Genomic DNA, 18230 nt, shown 5'->3' on the forward strand with positions numbered 1-18230 from the left:
TAAACTTGGAACAAGCATTTTAAGATTTAATTTGTACATTACTAGTTGCATATGTCTTCAGTACTTTTTTTCTTTTTTTCAGATGATACAGCTCTAGGGGGAAGAAAGACTTGTCTCCAGGGTTTGCTTTACAGTATCTGAATAGCGAAAGCACAATGAATACTCTTTAAGGATTTTACCAGAAATCAAAAATCATCTAGAAACAAGTACATTGGACTTCAAGGAGTAAGAGAATTTAAAGAGAGCCTGGGTATTGCTAAGTAGTAAACCTGGTTTGGCCAAACAGCTTAGGAATGAATACCATTGAGACAGCAAAGCTTGAAGAGCATATGGAGGGTCAAAACAATGACACTTCTAATGGCTATGCACGACCTACTCTCTCTGTTAGTGAAGAGAACAAAAATGGCAACAGCAAACCAAAGGGTTTGTCCAATGGCTTGCGAAAAAGCACAAAGAAGTATCCTGACTACATTCAGATTGCTATGCCTGCTGAAACTCGGAACAAATTTCCTCTGGAATGGTGGAAGACAGGCATTGCCTTTGTCTATGCTCTCTTCAATTTGATTCTAACAACTGTCATGATCACTGTGGTCCATGAGAGAGTACCTCCAAAGGAGCTTAGCCCTCCCTTGCCTGACAAATTTTTTGATTATATTGATCGTGTGAATTGGGCTTTTTCTGTATCAGAAATAAATGGAATGATACTAGTTGGATTATGGATATTCCAGTGGCTGTTTCTTAGATATAAGTAAGTAGCTGTATTTTTTTTTCTCTGCTGCGTTCTTTGAAAATGTTGGTTTTGCTTGTTTACTTTGGGTAGCATCTAACTTAGGTAGTCTCAGCATGACTTAAAATGAAAAGAAGCAATTCCATATTGAAAAGAAATCTTATTGTAGAGTCTGTAGCAATATTGTAGAGTAGGGCTGGCAGGCAAATGACAAAGGGGTGACTTGTTTCGAAAATACTGCAGTGTCTGTGCTGGATATGGAGACATGGATTTTTCACTAATTATTGAATAGTGGTTTTTTAAATCTGAATTTATGACACTTGCATGTACTAGTCAAATTTATTCTGGGATTGGGCTTCCCAAAGTATGTTTATTGAAATGTGTATGTTTAAACAGGAAATCCTGGTGCTGTTTTAAAACAAAACAAAAAAACCCTTCCAAATCTGAGGAACCCACAGTCTGCTAGTGCTAAACTAGAAGTTTTTTCCCTTGTTTTCTCCATTTGCTTAAACTAAAGAGGTTTTAGAATTGTCTGTCTATAATATGACTGAAATAAGATCATTGAAGTAAGCAAAATGATTATTATACCTGAGAGCACACTTAAACTGTACACCTGAATTAGACTGAGGCCAAGCTAATGTGGTTAGATAGACAGAGCAGGAACTTTGTGGTGGTTATTGTGTCCTCCTTGATCTGCCATGATCTAGCAAGACTAAAACCTGAAGACATTGTGTGCAAGGAATGTGTCTTAATATACTTCTTTGTATTTGATTTAGCTAAATGTGTGGTGAGGATCAGGGAATGGAGCTCTTTCTAGACAGCCCCTCTAATTCTAGGGATTTAGCCATCTAATAAAGCTAGAGCTCCAGAATTCTGTCCATTATACATGTATCCTGCATATAAATTTTTCCCTTCCTCCTTACTTTTCAGATCAATAGTGGGACGCAGGTTCTTTTTTATAATAGGAACTTTGTACCTGTACCGCTGTATTACTATGTATGTTACCACCTTGCCTGTGCCTGGAATGCATTTTCAGTGTGCACCGAAGGTAAGAGCCTTTGCTTCATGATATTTGTCTTAGTCTCTGTCTGAGTCCTTAGGGCTCCTTGGAACAAATACATGATACATTCCAGGCATCATTAATAACAAAAATAACTTTCAGTTGATATCTTCAGACACATGGATATGATCTCTAGCAATAAACCAGAAGTTGCATGAAACAGTAACAGCTTCAAGTTAGTGAATAGACTTCCTGTATTACCCCTTTTTAAAAAATAAAATTAAATTAAATAAAATTAAGAAAAGGGGGGGGAGGGTTATCGTGTGCTTAGTCCTGTTTCTTAGTGACTGGCTTGTTGAGAGCTATCTGAAGACTTTAGGTCAGCTGCCTGTCCCTGCCAAAAACCTAGAAAGTGTGTGTGTGTATATACATGCGACTAAACCAAGTTCAGTTATTTAAATGAGCTAATCTATGTAGAAACATACACATACTTGCTAATGTTTCTACAATATTTAAAAATCTGTCAGTGCAGTTAAGTAGTGACAACATGGAACTCTGTTACTATCAGTTTAAATTACTTTAAAAAAAATTGTAGGCATGTGACTGCTTTGAGCTTTTCACAATGTGTGGAGCAAATAGTATCACAGCAGCTGCACTGAAAAAAACAGCATTTGAGAACAAACAGTTTGGTTGTGCACTGAGAAGATGGACATTTTGGTTAGTTCAGGGGATAAATTTGTCACTACTGGAGTAGGATCTCATCAGTGGTGAGGTATAGCATCATGTCTGTTTAGTTTTATTCTTTCAGATTGGGACAAATTAAGGTAGGCTATCCAGTATGCTCCTTTCTTCTGAATCAGCATCTATTTGAAAAAGCTTTATTTACACATCACTATTGTAAAGCCTAAACTGTTGTTGTACTGCTTTCCCTGTAGTAGACTTTGTATGGGGGGGCGGGGGGGGGAGGGTGCAGCAGTGGTGGCAAAGAAAAGTTTTTTCTGTGCTGAAAATGCTTCTTTTTTTTACTGGCATCTAACCAAGATGAATTACCTTGAAAGACTATGTTAAAAAAATGCATACTACAGCTATGGAAAAACTCAATCACTCTTTGATTTTTGTCCCATGTGAATATTTTCTTTTTGATTCTAGAAAACTGTTATCCCTCTAACCTGTTTTTCCAAAGTTAATTTTGAACAGCTAGGTGCAACTAGCTATTTGCCTAATATCTGTGAGGAAGTAGAAAACTGATCATAATGCATGTTTAAAAAACAAAAATCTCCTGTAAAGGAGTCCTGAGTTTGTAACCAAAAGTAAAATTAAGTGAGCTTAAGGTTTTTGTCTTGTGGAAACATTGCTCAACTCCTAAATGAAATGACAAACTGGTACACAAGGCTGTACTGCTGGAACCAGTGTTCAGTGGTCTTTATCCATTCCATCAGTGACTATTACACAATACCTGACATTAAAGTTTATAATGTGTTTATCCTTCCAGTATGTTCTGTATCTCGTTCTCATATAATGCCTATTTAAAAAATGGGTAGGTTTAAATACAAAATAGTCTGGGAAAGCACAGACAGCAAGCATGTTAAGGTGTTATCAAGCTGATCTTTAGTAGCTGTCAACTTTAAGTATGCATACTACTTGTCTGAGAAATGTGGAAGAAAACCAAAGAAAATGAAGATAAATGTCTTTTTCTTTCTGTCTTCCCAACTCCATGTATATTTGGGCAAGAAGTTTATTCAAGTCACTTAGTGTATCTAAATTTTCTTTTTTTCTTTTTGTGGTGTTACAGTTGAATGGAGATTCTCAGGCAAAGGTGCAGAGGATCTTGCGACTGATTTCTGGTGGTGGTCTATCCATAACTGGATCACACATACTATGTGGAGACTTTCTATTTAGTGGTCACACTGTGATACTAACGCTCATCTACCTATTCATCAAAGAGTGTAAGTTACGGTATTTTTGTTGAAATTTACTGTGCTGGGAAAACACTTGATGGAAGTGCATGTAAAACTATTACCTTCCCAAGGCTACTGTTCAGCTGTACACAAACTGTATGCATTTGTGTTTGAAATGTAAAATTATGCATTTGATTGCAGAGTGAAAACAGAATGTGGAGAAGTAAGAGTGGTATGGGCTTTAAGGGCTTAATGTGACTAGACATGTCACTTTTATTTTTATATGTATTGTAATTACTGACTGAAGCAAGCCAAGTTTTCATTATTCACTGCCAGCTCATTCAAATTATGGGTAAAACATACTGTAGTTGGATATGCAAACTAGCTCTGTGCAGGGTGCCTCACATATCTTAGGTTTTAGGGGATTTTTGTGGCTTGAGCACTTCCAAATCTGATACATGGTAAGCAACCCTTTTACCCTTGGGGCTTGGCTGCTCATGACTGCAGGAGTGGGGAGTTTCTTTTCTAGTTCACATGTTTGGAATTAAATCTACTCTCTTACTAGTCCCATCCCAAACTATGCAGTTGCTAGTTTGGCTCATGGGAATGTGTATATCTCACTGAAACAGAAATAAGACTGGCCAAAATCAGTTGAATGCCTGCCTTTATTAAAATGTTGAGGGAGAGAATTGTTACAGTGCTACATTCTGCCTTAAAAGCTATATAAAAATGCCTGTTTAACATGAAAACTTAATCTTCATTATTTGTAATCAGTTAGCTGGGTGTGAAAAGAAAATGTCTGCTGATGCAAGATGTGCTTCTTGAAACACTAAAGATAATTGATTGTAGTCTGGTGATTCTTAGGCCTAGATCCTTGTTAAGTGAACAATTACTGGGAGAATAACATGTAATTGATCAGAATTACCAGAGCAGTATAAGGGAATAGCATAATAGATTGTTTGCCTTGTTTTGTGTATGTTATTGCAGCTTAATGCTGGTCTAATATCTTTATCAAAAAACAAAGATAACTCAGTATTTTGGGGGAGAGTCTCATAGTTTGTATACCTGCTATGATAAGGAGTTGGAAGAATTGTATCCTCCAGACTCTTATAATGGCCTCTTTGACTGTTGCCTAAGTGTTTGCCATATATTTCAGCAGAGTCCTGCTTTATAATCACTGCTCTGTAAATGAGAAATGCATAGTTTTCCTCTTTGTCTCCTGCGTAATTAGCAAAATGTTCTCCAAGCAAGGGTTTAAGCTGTATAATTGTTCTGAATTAGAGGTTGCTTTTAGCATTCTCTTCTGCTCTTTGATTAGGTCTGTCTTTAGTATGAGATGTATGTGGAGTTCTTATTATTTCTGGTTTAGGGAATTTTTTTGTTCTGCTTCATTCCTCTCTCCATTTCATCCTTCGCTGCTGCTGCATTTATTCTTTATCCAGAGAAAGGCAGAGCAGATCTCTTCCGTTCTCCATGCCCTAGCTTTTTGCCCAGAATAGTGAATCACTTTTCTAGCATGGGTGCATTGTTCTTGTTCGGGGCTAGTTTTATTGACCTATTGAGGTGATTTGTCTCTTGATCCTGTCTTTTTTTAAAATCAGTAGGTATGCAGTTGTTTGTAATGTTCTGGGGAGACTTGAAAGAGTTTATTTTGGGACTTTCACTGAAATTGAAGTCCTTCTACAGTCACCAATTTGCCTCTCAAACTACTTCTGGGCATGCTTGCTGAGATCAGTAACTTGTCTGCCTGTATTTTGTAAAAAGTAAGGCTGCTCATGGGGCCAGAGGGGAAGGGGTACCAGAGCTTCCCACTGAGTAAAATGAAGCCCAGTAGCCTGTCAAAAGTTAATGGTCATTGTGACACCCGAGACACTCTTTCAATGGGAAAAGAAAAGGGAGGGAGGCTGGATGACTTTGCTGAAGTAGCTTAGATGAAACTTGAAAAAAAGCTTCACTCGCATGTGCTAATCTTTAATGAAAGGGTACAAATCCAAATACTATACTTACCTGTACACTGTATTCTGCCTCTCAGAATAGAGGTCTCATGTAAATTAGTTAAAACCTAGGAATCAAAATAAGTTTTCCCGTTTAATCTACGATCTCTGCTCAGCTTAAATATATTCTAGACGTTTGACTTGAACACAAGTTAACTTGAGCACAGAGTATAAACAGCAGAGATTCAAAGCACTCAGTAAAATAACCAAAGTGTATGTCTTACCTCAGTTCTATCCCTCTTCCACATACCCTGTGACTTAACTGGAAAACTTTATTTGACTAGAAAACAGATCATGGTGCTATCTACCTAACTGCAAACTCATCTTGGGCTCATTTGGCAAAATAAGAAGACCTCAGTAAGTTAGCTTAGTTCTTTGTCTATTTTTGTCAAAAATTAGAGCTTCTCACCTGTGTATTTATAAATTAGTTGTGTTTTAAACTTTAGCAACCTTAACTTTTTCTTTTCTTTCCCTGCTGTGGATTTCTTTCACCTCCCCATTTGACAGATTCACCACGTCATTTCTGGTGGTATCACTTAATCTGCTGGCTGATGAGTGCTGCTGGCATAATTTGCATCCTTGTTGCTCATGAACACTACACTGTAGATGTCATCATTGCTTACTATATCACCACACGGCTCTTTTGGTGGTACCACTCAATGGCTAATGAAAAGGTGAGTACTGAATATGTCTATAATCAATATACAGCCTGCATTTGTTAGTTCTGCAGAAAGGACAAAGTCAGTTATTAAAATTGAAGTAAAAACAGAAGTTCCATATCAATATTTAAATAAACTGGGCAAAGAGCTTGACTTTGCTATGGTTTAAGATGTTCTTTCTTGATTTGGGACTGCTAATGTGTTTAAAATCCTGCATTTTGGCATTAAAACACTTCAATGTTTTATTGCTGTTGTATAGAATATACCTTAACTATGTCAGACTGAATAAACAGTAATAAAATTTTTATCCAGCTTAAATTACTAAGAACTCCAGTGGCAGCTCTGCTGTAAGTGTCACTGAAAGTACCTGTTCAGAAGGTATCTACTTCAGCTGATTCAAGTACACTCCTGAGTAGGAACACAATGTCAGCTCTCAAGCCATTTTAACCTAGTTTTCAACTATTGGTCATCAACAGAAACATGACACATGCCTGAAAGGACTTGCATTCAGAAATACTTGGGTGCTTTGTCTCCCTAAATTATATAGTTCCAAAGTATCCCCTTAATTGGTGTTAAAGATGCTTAGTTACAGCATATTTTTGGACTATGATATGCCTTCTTTCAGTCTTATCAGGCTTTCCAGGCTAAATACACCTATTCTCTGCATAAGCACATTCAAATGTATTGCAATTGTTAATCATCCTTATGCCTCAACTTAATTGATCATAGTGCTTTAAACTGATTATCTTGTGTTTGTTTCCTTTTCTTTCTTACCTACTTGTGCCAATACAGACTTTAAAGGTCTCTTCGCAGACAAATTTTCTCTCTCGAGCATGGTGGTATCCAATATTTTATTTCTTTGAGAAGAATGTGCAAGGCTCTGTTCCTTGCAGCTTCTCCTGGCCAATATCTTGGCCTCCCAGCTGCTTCAAATCTTCATGCAAAAAGTATTCACGGGTTCAGAAGACAGGAGAGGACAATGAAAAATCTACCTGAAGAAAAGAAGGAAAGCATCTGCTCTGTTTTTTACCAAAACACTAATGCTATAACCAAAGTTCTCAAGAGGACTACACTGTAACTGAAGAAGTGGACCAAACTTCTGTGCAATTGATTGGAGAGACAATTGTAGACAAATATATTGCCATTTCATATGTTTTCCTATCCATCACACTGTACAGGCCTATTCTACTCTTCAGTGCTAATAGATTGCGCCACTGATGGAATTTTTCCTTAAAGAAAAAAATGGAGCAGGACTTTGCTTTACAAATGAGATAGAGGTGCCAAAGAACACAACGCTTTCATTACTAACTGTCACTCATCCACAAAAGCACCCAAAAATCTCATCTTCAGGGTTCTGAAGTGTAGGGGCAAAAACATGTTAAAATGTTAAAAAAGGCACAATATCTGTGTATTGAGATAAACAGAAAATAACACAATGTTGGGAAATGTTTTGTTGCATTATTCTTGCTAATGAAGGTAAGACCTTGCATGACTGGTACAGCTGGAAGCGAGTCTTGACTTTTTTTACACTTTATGGGAATGAATATCCTAGGACCCTAAAATACTGCTACTACCACCATTTCCCATGTATTCTATTATATACCAATTTTTACCTTTTTATGAATAATTTTATATTTAAACTGTTGTGCTACCTGGTGACTTTGCAAATTAGGAATAGCTGCTAACATGAGAGCTCAAGGAGCTTAAAATTTTATTTTTAAAAAGGATACTGTTTCAAAGTTTAAATCTTTAATTGCAGTTTGGGCTTGTGTATAGCTATACAGTGCCTATTGGTGTATGTATATGTATGTACACAAACGCATACACTGCTGTGTAGTTAAACACATTAAACAAAACTACTTAACTGAAAAGAGTGTTCAGACTGTTCTTAATTCAGGCAAAAGTCCTATAGATTTCACCTGCTTGAGGAATGGAAGGCCAAGTCCTAAATGTGGGGTGTGTTGTTTTTTGGTTTTTTTTAACTTTAGTAACTATCTCTTGCTGAAACTGTTTAAAGTGTGCTTGGGATCCATAGTTCTGCATTTTTAACCTCTTGGCACACATTTCTGATTTACTAAAGACAAAGTGACAAGTGAATGCATACAACAGTAGCATTTCTTTAATTATTACCTGAAACCACTTCATGTTAAATGACACTGCGGTTTAACTTGCATGCAAAAATGCAGATTAACAGCTGCCTAGTTCTTGTTGGGTTTTATATTGTTTTGTATTATTGAGAAGTGAAGTAGAAAACTAGCATACCATGTTTAATTGCTTGTTCATGTTCTGTATTCATTTCTGCAGTTACTCAATTATTTTATTTCCAAATCTTCAGTAAAACCTGATAGCAGAGGAAAAATTGCATAAAGAGTTGAAGTGATATTAATATAAAGGAAATGCTGCTTATTTTAAAAATGTCTTGAACTGAGTGGCAAGTGTGAACATAGTTTAAATAATGACAGCTTGTTTTTAAAAAGCATCCAGTTAAAGTAATAAAATGCAATATAGTATTCAAGTATAATTTTTTTCAGTTAAGGGAATCAATTACTAAGTTGTATATGAGAATAATATTAATGTGCATTTCAAACATTTTTGTGCGTTATCAAGTATAATACAATAAACAATGTTCCTTACAAAATATCCTTGGTAAAACTTAGAAAAGAAAGTAGTTCTGCTGATGTTCGGTTTTATTCAAAGTGAGCTTCTCTTGGTTTTTTGTTTATTTTTTGTTTTCTAACATGCCCCTGGAAGTTGTGGGTGTGTAGATGAGAACATGAGTACATTTGATTGTTCCTGGCAGAACTTGAGCAGCTTAAAAAGCCAATCTCAGAACATTTATATGAAAGTAGTTTTTCTGTATCTTGTAAATGAATCAGTACAATGTCAGTCTGTAGACCTCCCAAGACACTTGTTATATCAATACAACTTCATAGAGCTTATTATTTTTAAAGTTGAATTTCAGGCCTTGTCTTAAACATGGTCATGTTAAGCCATTCCTAGTAATACTGTCTTGTAAAAGTCGTGGATGAATTTCATTAGTGGTAAGCATGCCTTGAATTAACATGATGGAAGAGCATTCCAGTAAGGGTCTGAAACAGTTGTTTTCATCTGGTGGCTAAACAACAAATACTTTGATAGCCTGGGTACTTAATTAGCTAAATAACCATTGCTGTGTCTCAGTGGGATTTTTTTAATCTATCGGTAAAGTATAGTTTCCTCGTTCAAGATTTTTTAACACTTTTGAAATTCCTACTCCTGGAAGAAAAAAATATGAAAATAATTAAGTGGGACCAAGTGAATATTTTGCTCCTATTGGATGGTGTGAGCTTTCATTTTAGTGCTGAACTTGGTAGAAACTTCTATGGTAGTAGTTTAATTTCAGCCTGGCTCAAACTACTTAATTCTTGTTCTGGCTCAGCCCTGCTTTGAGTGCTTAAACTTTCTCTGTTCTATCAAAGCCCTCGAAAAGGGCGTGTGGATATATTTGTGTGTATATGTGACCAAAAAGAAAATCATACTTCTCTACTAACTCAACAGCTTTAGTTTGCTCTTGTTGTCTTAAAGTCTTCAAACTCATCTATACTATTTTTAAGCCTACATGTAAGGTGATGAAATGGGGTAAGTAATGCCATTTTGTGGTGCTGACTTCTATAGTAGTCTATCAGATACAAACCACAGCTGGCACATGAAAATTATTAATTTTAAGAACATACCGATTGTTGTATTGAAATATTACGAAGCTGAAAACATGGTTTCATCCTAAGGAGGTATAAAAGGATTGCAGTGGATAAAATGAAAAACAGGAGAAAATAGGAATCATTTAATGTACCAGTCAGTTCTGACTGTAGGCTCTTATTTGAGCTGTAGATGCCCATTGAATTACAGTATAATTATTTTTCCTAGAGTTACAATAGTAGTCCTTAATGACAAATGTCACAAAAACTGCACCTGTACTGTGATTGTAAATAAAATGCTCATTCTTCTGAAGAGCATTTATGTTGAGCTTTTCAGTCAGCTGTTTCCCTCCAACACTCACTCACTTTAATGCCTCACTTGAATTTAAGAAACTTTGCCTTTAATTGCAAAAAAGGGTTTAAAAGGTTAACTTGCACATTTAAAGAAATGTGCTGCTACATTATACTACAGATGCTTAATAACCAATGCCAGAAATAACATACCCTTTAAACTGCTGTGAACTTTAATTTCTATGGTATGTGCTTAGCACTCCCATGTGGATGTAAATGGTATTAAATGTTAATCGTTCACCATTTGTATTTTCTTGGAAAGATGGCTACAGTTACAGTAGCAAAAAGAGCAGTACTATAAACATTACTGGATTTGTTTCCCACTGATAAAAAGGGTGGGGGGAGAAGGAAAAAACAACATTTATTAGTCTTTATATGTGAAGATGATACTACTTTCATATAAATGAGAAATAAAGCTCAGTAAAAGACAGAACTGGGATGTATTTTAAGAGATGAGAGAATTTTCTTGATTAGATTATTGTAAATCTTAGCTGTATCTTAAATCCAAATGTGTTCAAGCTCTGAATTTCTCCCATCATTAGTATCTGGCTGAGCAGTTTATTCTGCCTGTATAAATTATTTGGTGCACATGCAAATCCTTTTCCTCATTTCAGTGGACAAAGAAGTATGGTCTGCAATTCTAGAGACCAAATCCTTTAATTGCAGTGCAAGGTGAAATCTTCTCATTTCTTTAAAAGGAACTTTCCCACGGCTTGTTTTAATAACTTTGACCTTGATTCTAGCTCATCTTAGAGATTGTGTAGTTTTTTAATTCATGAAATAATCAGATGTACTAAGCAAATACTTAGAATTTGATTGCTTTACTGTCTGATTTAATAATGGAACTTTACAGTTGTCTTCTCGATATTTCACAACATATAAAATATTTTGACTTACCTAGAAGTCTCCTATGAACACAATCAGAATGACACTGTAAGAGCACTTCTATATAGAAGTGTTGTATCAGGCACTATAAAATCAGTGAGGATTCAAAATCAGTTACTGAAAAAGGTCTTAAATACTTTTGGACACTATTCAATTGAATGTTGCTACTTAAGTGCACGTAATGTCCCCATATGCCATTAAAGTCATTTCGTTTGTAAGTTAACCTTTATATACTACTTATGATGCTTTCTAGCATCCAAAAAATTCTGCCAAGACACTGTGAGTGAAGGCCAAAGGCCTTTGTTTTAGAACTTAAAAGAAAGATGATGAAAACACTAGAATAGATGGTGATTGTGTGTTGGTTTTTACAAGAAAATGAGCTATAACTACACTAACTTCCAGGTAACGTAGAACTAAATTGTTTCTGTGTACTAGCTAGTGGTGCAAGAATATGACTGGAAGGTAACAGGCTGCATGAAGTGCTTCATTCTACAGTACAGCTGTGCATCTGTGTACTGTGGAATGTATTGATTTTCATGAATAACCTCCCATATAAGAAAAATTCAGATTAAGAGATGCTTGCAGATTTTTAACTATTTAAGTGTGATTAGTAAACTTTCATATGCCTTTCCTCCAAGCTGCCACTAACAGTTTCTGATACAAGAATGAACTGTTGTGATGCTTAAATATGATTAAAAACTTGTTCCAGCTGGCTGAGGTTTCCATAGATTTTACAACTTGTTCAAATATTACTAACCTGGAACACAATGCATAAGAATTTCAGGGTAGATATAGATAACTCACAAAATACTGGAAAAAAGTTCATACTTCAGAAGATAATCTTTCCTAACAAATCCCTTAAAGTGCCTGAATGATAATTTAAGATGAAATGATATCTGATCAGTTGCTAGTGTGGGTTCCCCTCCTGCGGTGGTGTTCTTTTTTTAAAAAAAACCACTAGTTATCACAGGAAGGCTTGATTTGTTTTCAGTGAAAATTTAATTTCCTAAGCACTTGAAACTTAACAAGTAGTATGAGGAGCTTATTTTTTGTGGCTGTGTGCTATGAGCTAATGTTTACTTCAAAGCTCCAACCCACACAGGAGAGGGTAAGATAGCTGTTTCTGGAAGAACTAGTTTGTGACTTTCTAAAGTCAAATGACTGTTCAGCTGCATGCTACAGGCAGCCTTATCTGTACTGTAGTGAACAAAGATGCTATATTACACTATTATATTTGGTGGCCACCCTTTTTCAAATGATAAAACTGGCTGGTCCTTCCCTTTCTCTAGATGAGGAGTGAATGCTTGTCCTTTACTTGCTGTTGGTCACAACTGTTTTTACTCTTGGTAAATGTCAATGGGAAAATGTAGATCCATTTTATCTGTAGTGCTTAAGGTGAAAGGATTTTTAAGTCCTTATGGATGGGTTTCTTCTAGCAGAAATATCTATTTTAACTATGCATATGCTGTTAATTTCAGATTTTGTATTTGCATTCTGCATGATATCTTTAGGCAGCTAGCATTTATAAAACTTTTAAAGACTTTTAGGAGAAACTTTTGTGCCAATTGAGTTTAATTTTTTACAAAATACTACTACTTTGAAATATGTTTGAGAGGTTTGGGGGATTTTTTTTGTTTGTTGTTAAAGAAAGGCCAAAAAAAATCAAAATTGTCAAACTAGCTCAAATAGAGGCATCTTGAGGCTCCTCCACTTTATGGAAGGATAAAGTAGGTGGTATCTACATAGCAGGCTGTGCTATCTTTCCTTATGCTCTTGGGAGCTGTTCAGATTGAGGAGCCAGGGTCAAAGATGGCAATAGAAAGTGTATGGAAGATCACTTCAGTTCTAATAGCTTTCTATTTGTGAAAGGCAGGCAATGGTAAAAAAACAAATCATCCAAGAGCTGTGTCCCAATTTAACAGAGTATAGTAAACTGGTACTACACTTCAAACATGCAATTAGCACTTAAAATTGGTGGGTTCGTTTGCCTGACACCCCCCCCCCCCACACACACACACACACACTTTTTTTTATTAGAGGTGGCAGGAGTACTGAGAATAAGCAGGAAGAGGGATTTGCCTTTGTATTTGTGGTAACTCTACTAGTTGAAATATGTGTATGGACCTTCAAGGATATTGCTAAGCTTACTTCAGCTCTTCTTTTGGGTAACTTGTCATCTGTATCTTGTTACTTCTGTAAATGCTGGTTTTGCATTCCATTTTTTTTATAGTTGTAGCTACTCAAAATGCTGCCTGTCTATTTTAACTTGGGCTGGTTTGGACTCCTCTCTTTCATCTGCTTCCATTAACTGCCTCCTAAACAGCTTGATGCAGAAGAGCATATGACCTAATGTTAATTTTGGTGTCTTCTCAAGGCAAAAGGTGTTCTAGTTGGACACATCTTTATGCAACTCAAAACCTGAAACTATTTTCAAGTACAAAAATCTCTAGCATTTGGGATATACTTTGTATGTCAGGAATCAGTTGCTCTGAGAAATTCTTGCTCTGTAAATGTTAGTACATCACTAGTATTTATTTTACTAATTCAGGAGAGCATGTATGAAATATGACAAAGTCTGGCTGTTTTGTGAGGTTGAGTTCACACCAAAGAACCTGAAAGCAAAATGGGAAATAATGATTTGTTGGCTGCAGTTCTCACTGCTTCCATGGGACTTTGAGGAGAAATCTAAAGACTTCCATTAAAAAATTGTAAAAAATACAGGATGTCACTTCTGAATGCAATGCTGTTTTTGTCCTTCTGTACATTAGTTGGAGATATGGCTCCAACCTAGGAAAAATTATTGAAGAAAAGCTGTTTGCTGATGGTGAGGAGCCATTGATTATAATATGCTATGCTAATGCTACAACGCTTGCATGATAAGTTAATATATGGTTATTAACTCTTTACAGGTGTGGGGTCCAGTTCTGCAAACACTGTGTGATATAACACTACAATACTGCTTAAGTGAGACCTTCTGTCCTGTACCTTCTTCTAGTGCTTGCAGACTGGGCCTCCTTTTTATGTAGAATGTTCTGAGTTAATAAGAGTAGGCTCTTACGTTGCAAAGCTTCCAGGCTATTATAACACTTTCAGTATGTGTCAGATATTTTGGTTAAGTGAATGACAACTGAGTTTTGTGGGTATGCTAGAGTAGTGATTTGCAAGATGCTGCAGTCTCTGTTCAACTGTTTAAAAATCAAAATACTTGCACTAGCTGTATTTAAAAAAAAAAAAAAAAACTTGTGCAATAACACGAGCATCTTATAAGCTTATATATCTCGAAAGGTGCTATCTTGATCACTTGCACTGTTGACCATGTGTTTGGTAAAAGCACATCAAAAAAACTCATCCTATGTAGTTTACTTGGTTGGCACATACAAGTTGAAACCACTTTATTGACAGCCTATGTACTAAATAAATGCAATACTTTAGACAACTTATATGGCCACACACATCTTTAAAAGTCAAAAACCTATGTCCATATATGGTGCTAATAATCTCTTATTTATCCAGAGCTGGTATTCTTTTCTCACCCTTTAACACTGAGTGGAGTTTTTTGTGACACCTTTTCAATAAAGCAAAATTTCTCTACAATTGTTTCAAATGCTTTTTATATAAATACATCCCTTTAAATTTTCTGTTCTACATTAAAAACTGCAAAATATTATTATAGTAAGTATTAATTTTTAATGCAGGAAAAAATTAGGAGTGTATATGAGTTTTAACTTAAATTAGACCTCCAAGATTTAACTTTCATATATGCTTAGGAAGGACAGCTAATCTTTTGAAATTTGGTCTAAAATATAAGAATGGTGTTGGGTAGAATAAAGGCATAAGATAATAGTTGATTAGGACAGTGGTAGTGGCTGGGGTGGGGGAAATAATTCTCTGGCTTCATCACTGAAGCTAGAGACAGGAGGAGGATGTGAAGTGGACAAAGTCATGATAGAGAACACTTATCCAATGTAGTTCCATTTTTGCTGAGAATCTTGAAAAACAGACTTGTGAAGGAAGATAATCAAGTAACCCCATCTAAAAAGCAGAAGTGAAACTTGACATAAACAGCAAGGCAAATCATAGTGGGACATGGGCTCATTAAAAAATGTCTTGGTAGTTATGGTAAGGTTTTTTATTCTAAATTTCCTCTTATTTTTTTAGCTAAGCTGAACAGATTCCTTATTTGAGATCTAATTGTGAATGTTCTTTCCAGAACTGGATCTTCTTTCACAAGTTTATGACCTAGTACCTTAAACTAAGATTGTTTAGATTATAGAACAGAAAAGTTGCTAATTTTCTGTTTTAAAGCTTCACAAGCACCCTCTGGAAGAAAAACTGTTTTGTGTGTGTTCTGTTGCAGAGAACTTTTTGGTTCATTGTTTTGTTATGCTGCATGTAATGAAGGGCATTGCACTTCCTAGTCTTTTAAAAAGAGGAATCTTCACAATCATGTTAAAATAGGGCTGTTCCCAAGGCAGCAGTATTAGCGGTAGTAAGTACGTCTTCTCTTCAGGAGGATGCAAAGCCTTTAGTTGCTGTTAAATGTCCCTTACTTTTCAACTTACAGTTGTAAAAATATCTGCCTGTAATATCTGGAAATCCTGCCATAGTGAACTTTGAAGTAAATATGATGTTCCTATTTGGTTCAAGGGAATCTTTCCACTTCAGGACACTTGAATATGCAGACTGGTTGACATGTACACATACATATTGGCTAGCAGGCTCTATGTACAAGAACACCACTGGGAACTTGCTGCATATTTGCTCTGTTTGAAAGTAGTCACACCATGTAAACCAGTAAACTACCATTTTTCAAATACTGGAATAACTTCTCTTGAATCATTTGCATTTAGTATTTTAAGAAATAAACAGGCTCCTTTAAGATCTCTTTTATGGAACTTCTGTTTGTGTGCAAAGAATATTCCAGGTTTAGAATCACTTTGTTTAAAACAAACTCTTTATCTAGAAAGCAGAGCTGGCTGGGTTTTTGTTGAGCAAAGATGGGTAATCTAGTAACAGTAATCTGAATCATGTGCCTAACTAGTTCTTCTAGAACTTAAGAGGAGGGAATTTGGAAGAGCCAAAGATAGAAAAAGTCATCTGTAGCAGTCAAGCCACAGCAAAATGTAACTTCTGTGTATTTTAATTAATGCATCCTTCAGGGAAAACTGGTCATCTTTTTTCATTTACCAAAAAGTGCAATATTAACAAATAAATGGCTGCATGTATAAATGCCCTGCAAAAAGAAGTGTTTGTGAGCATGTAATGTGCTTTGACTAATGGACCACTGAGTGCAAATTTTTAATGCATCTGTTATGAGTTACAGATGTGTGTTTGTAAGTGTGCTAGTCTTATTCAGAGAACTTTCAAGTATTTTGAATGTACTTGTGACAGTATATTTTTGTGAATAAAGTGCCTATGGAAACACAAATCCAAAAGTTGCCTACAAACTGAAATAAAGCATACAGAAACACAGCCCATACTTGAAGAGGATGGGAGGAAACTCAATTATATATAATAACTGGCCAGCAGTGTAAGTGCTGATAAGATTCAAAGGCTCAGATAAAGTTTGAGTACAGAATATTGTTTTTGAGTTTACTTTGTTAATTTAAAAATTTCATGTTTTGGCTTGGGCCCTAATTTTGTACCTTGGTTATCTTCAAAAAAAAAAAGTTCATTTAAACTTTTTTAAAGCCCTGTAATGGTAGACTTTTTTCTGGTGGTGTTTTTTGCTTGCTTCTTTCTTTCATGGATTTCTTTCTGTTCAGAATGGAATCAGCAAATTCTTTGATTACTCAAAATGTAGGGCAAAACAGTTTAAGGAATGGACTTCAAGTGCTTAAGTTAATAGAAGGTCATTTTTGTTACACAGATACTAGAACTGGGGAGGAATCATTTCTGAGGAAAGCGTTACAGTACTAAAGCTTGTATATGTAGTTATTAGGGGCATATAGAATATTATAAACTTATTCAGGTTATTTTACTGCTACTTTTTATGCTTTAAAATGAGGCTTTTTGGTTTTAATATTAATTGAAAAAAAACTTGACTTTAATGTGACAATTTCTGTTAAGTAGAAACATCCATTTAATCGCACTTCAGAGCAAAGTTTAAATTTGATTAGCACAGTCACCTGAAATTATGAAAAACAAAGGTCTCATTTTGATAAAAATTAATGTGAAAATTTATCTTTGCACAACCTAGATTTAGCCATATGCCACTGAAACCAATCTTTCAACTGCATATGGAGGGAAGGAGAGAACTTCATCTTGTTACTTCTCAAATTAGGTGAAGACTAGATTAAAGAAAATAGGTAAGAACTGTAATGTTTTTCCAGCTGGAAAAAAGAATAGCCTGGCTTATTTTCAGACCTCAGAATTCAAAACTCTCCTTAAGATTCATATTTAAAATGTCTTTAGTTAAATTTTCACCTGTTGGCTCTTGCTGTATTTGTCTAATAGTTGTTCCAAGTTATTTAGATGCATATTTTTTGTGATCATTATGGTTAAGCCACTGAATTTCAGCCAAATGCTGACAAAAAAGCTGCATTCTGTTCTGCTTCAAGGTGATTTACATTCGTGAACTTATTTTTTCTACTTTGCTTCATCTGTACCTAGTAAAATAATTCTCCTGCTGTTTATGCTAAAGAGATTGCCTCCAGTTGTCTTAATTGGAGGAAAAACTGACCTTGACAGTTTGAAGCTGTATGTCTAAAATTCCTGTAACTTCTGTATAATTGCAATAAAACCTTTTTATATAGTTCAGCCACTATTTTAGGGCTACTTGTCATTATATACTTACTGTTGAACTATTAAAAACAAACCTTTTATTGGGTAAGCACTCTGGCTCCTCTCTGTTTTTCTTTGTTGGAATCCTTTTATAGGTGATGTACTGGCAACACAGTGCTTTTTTCCCTTTTGGTGAGGAAGTATCAGGAACACTTACTAAAATCACTGATGCTACAGCAAACAGTTCTGAAGGGCATGCGATAACATTTTTTTAACATCTAAGTACCTTTTGAGAGAATAAACCATAACACCAGGGCCT

At 35.5% G+C, this 18230-nt stretch overlaps 1 protein-coding gene across 7 annotated transcripts in view; it reads left to right on the forward strand.

Annotated features, from left to right (window-relative positions):
- SGMS2 (sphingomyelin synthase 2) overlaps positions 1–18020 on the forward strand; it is a 64224-nt gene extending 46204 nt beyond the window's left edge. For all 7 annotated transcript variants that reach the window (XM_064510572.1, XM_064510569.1, XM_064510567.1 and 4 more), the window contains 5 exons: positions 83–748; positions 1658–1775; positions 3520–3673; positions 6127–6293; positions 7071–18020. In XM_064510572.1, the coding sequence (XP_064366642.1) occupies positions 294–748; positions 1658–1775; positions 3520–3673; positions 6127–6293; positions 7071–7274 (1098 nt within the window). In that variant the 5' untranslated portion in view covers positions 83–293 and the 3' untranslated portion in view covers positions 7275–18020. The remainder of the gene's footprint in view (positions 1–82; positions 749–1657; positions 1776–3519; positions 3674–6126; positions 6294–7070) is intronic.
- Positions 18021–18230: the final 210 nt, after the last annotated feature.

This window comes from Dromaius novaehollandiae, chromosome 4, assembly GCF_036370855.1.
Source record: "Dromaius novaehollandiae isolate bDroNov1 chromosome 4, bDroNov1.hap1, whole genome shotgun sequence".
In the NCBI taxonomy this organism is placed as follows: Eukaryota; Metazoa; Chordata; class Aves; order Casuariiformes; family Dromaiidae; genus Dromaius; species Dromaius novaehollandiae.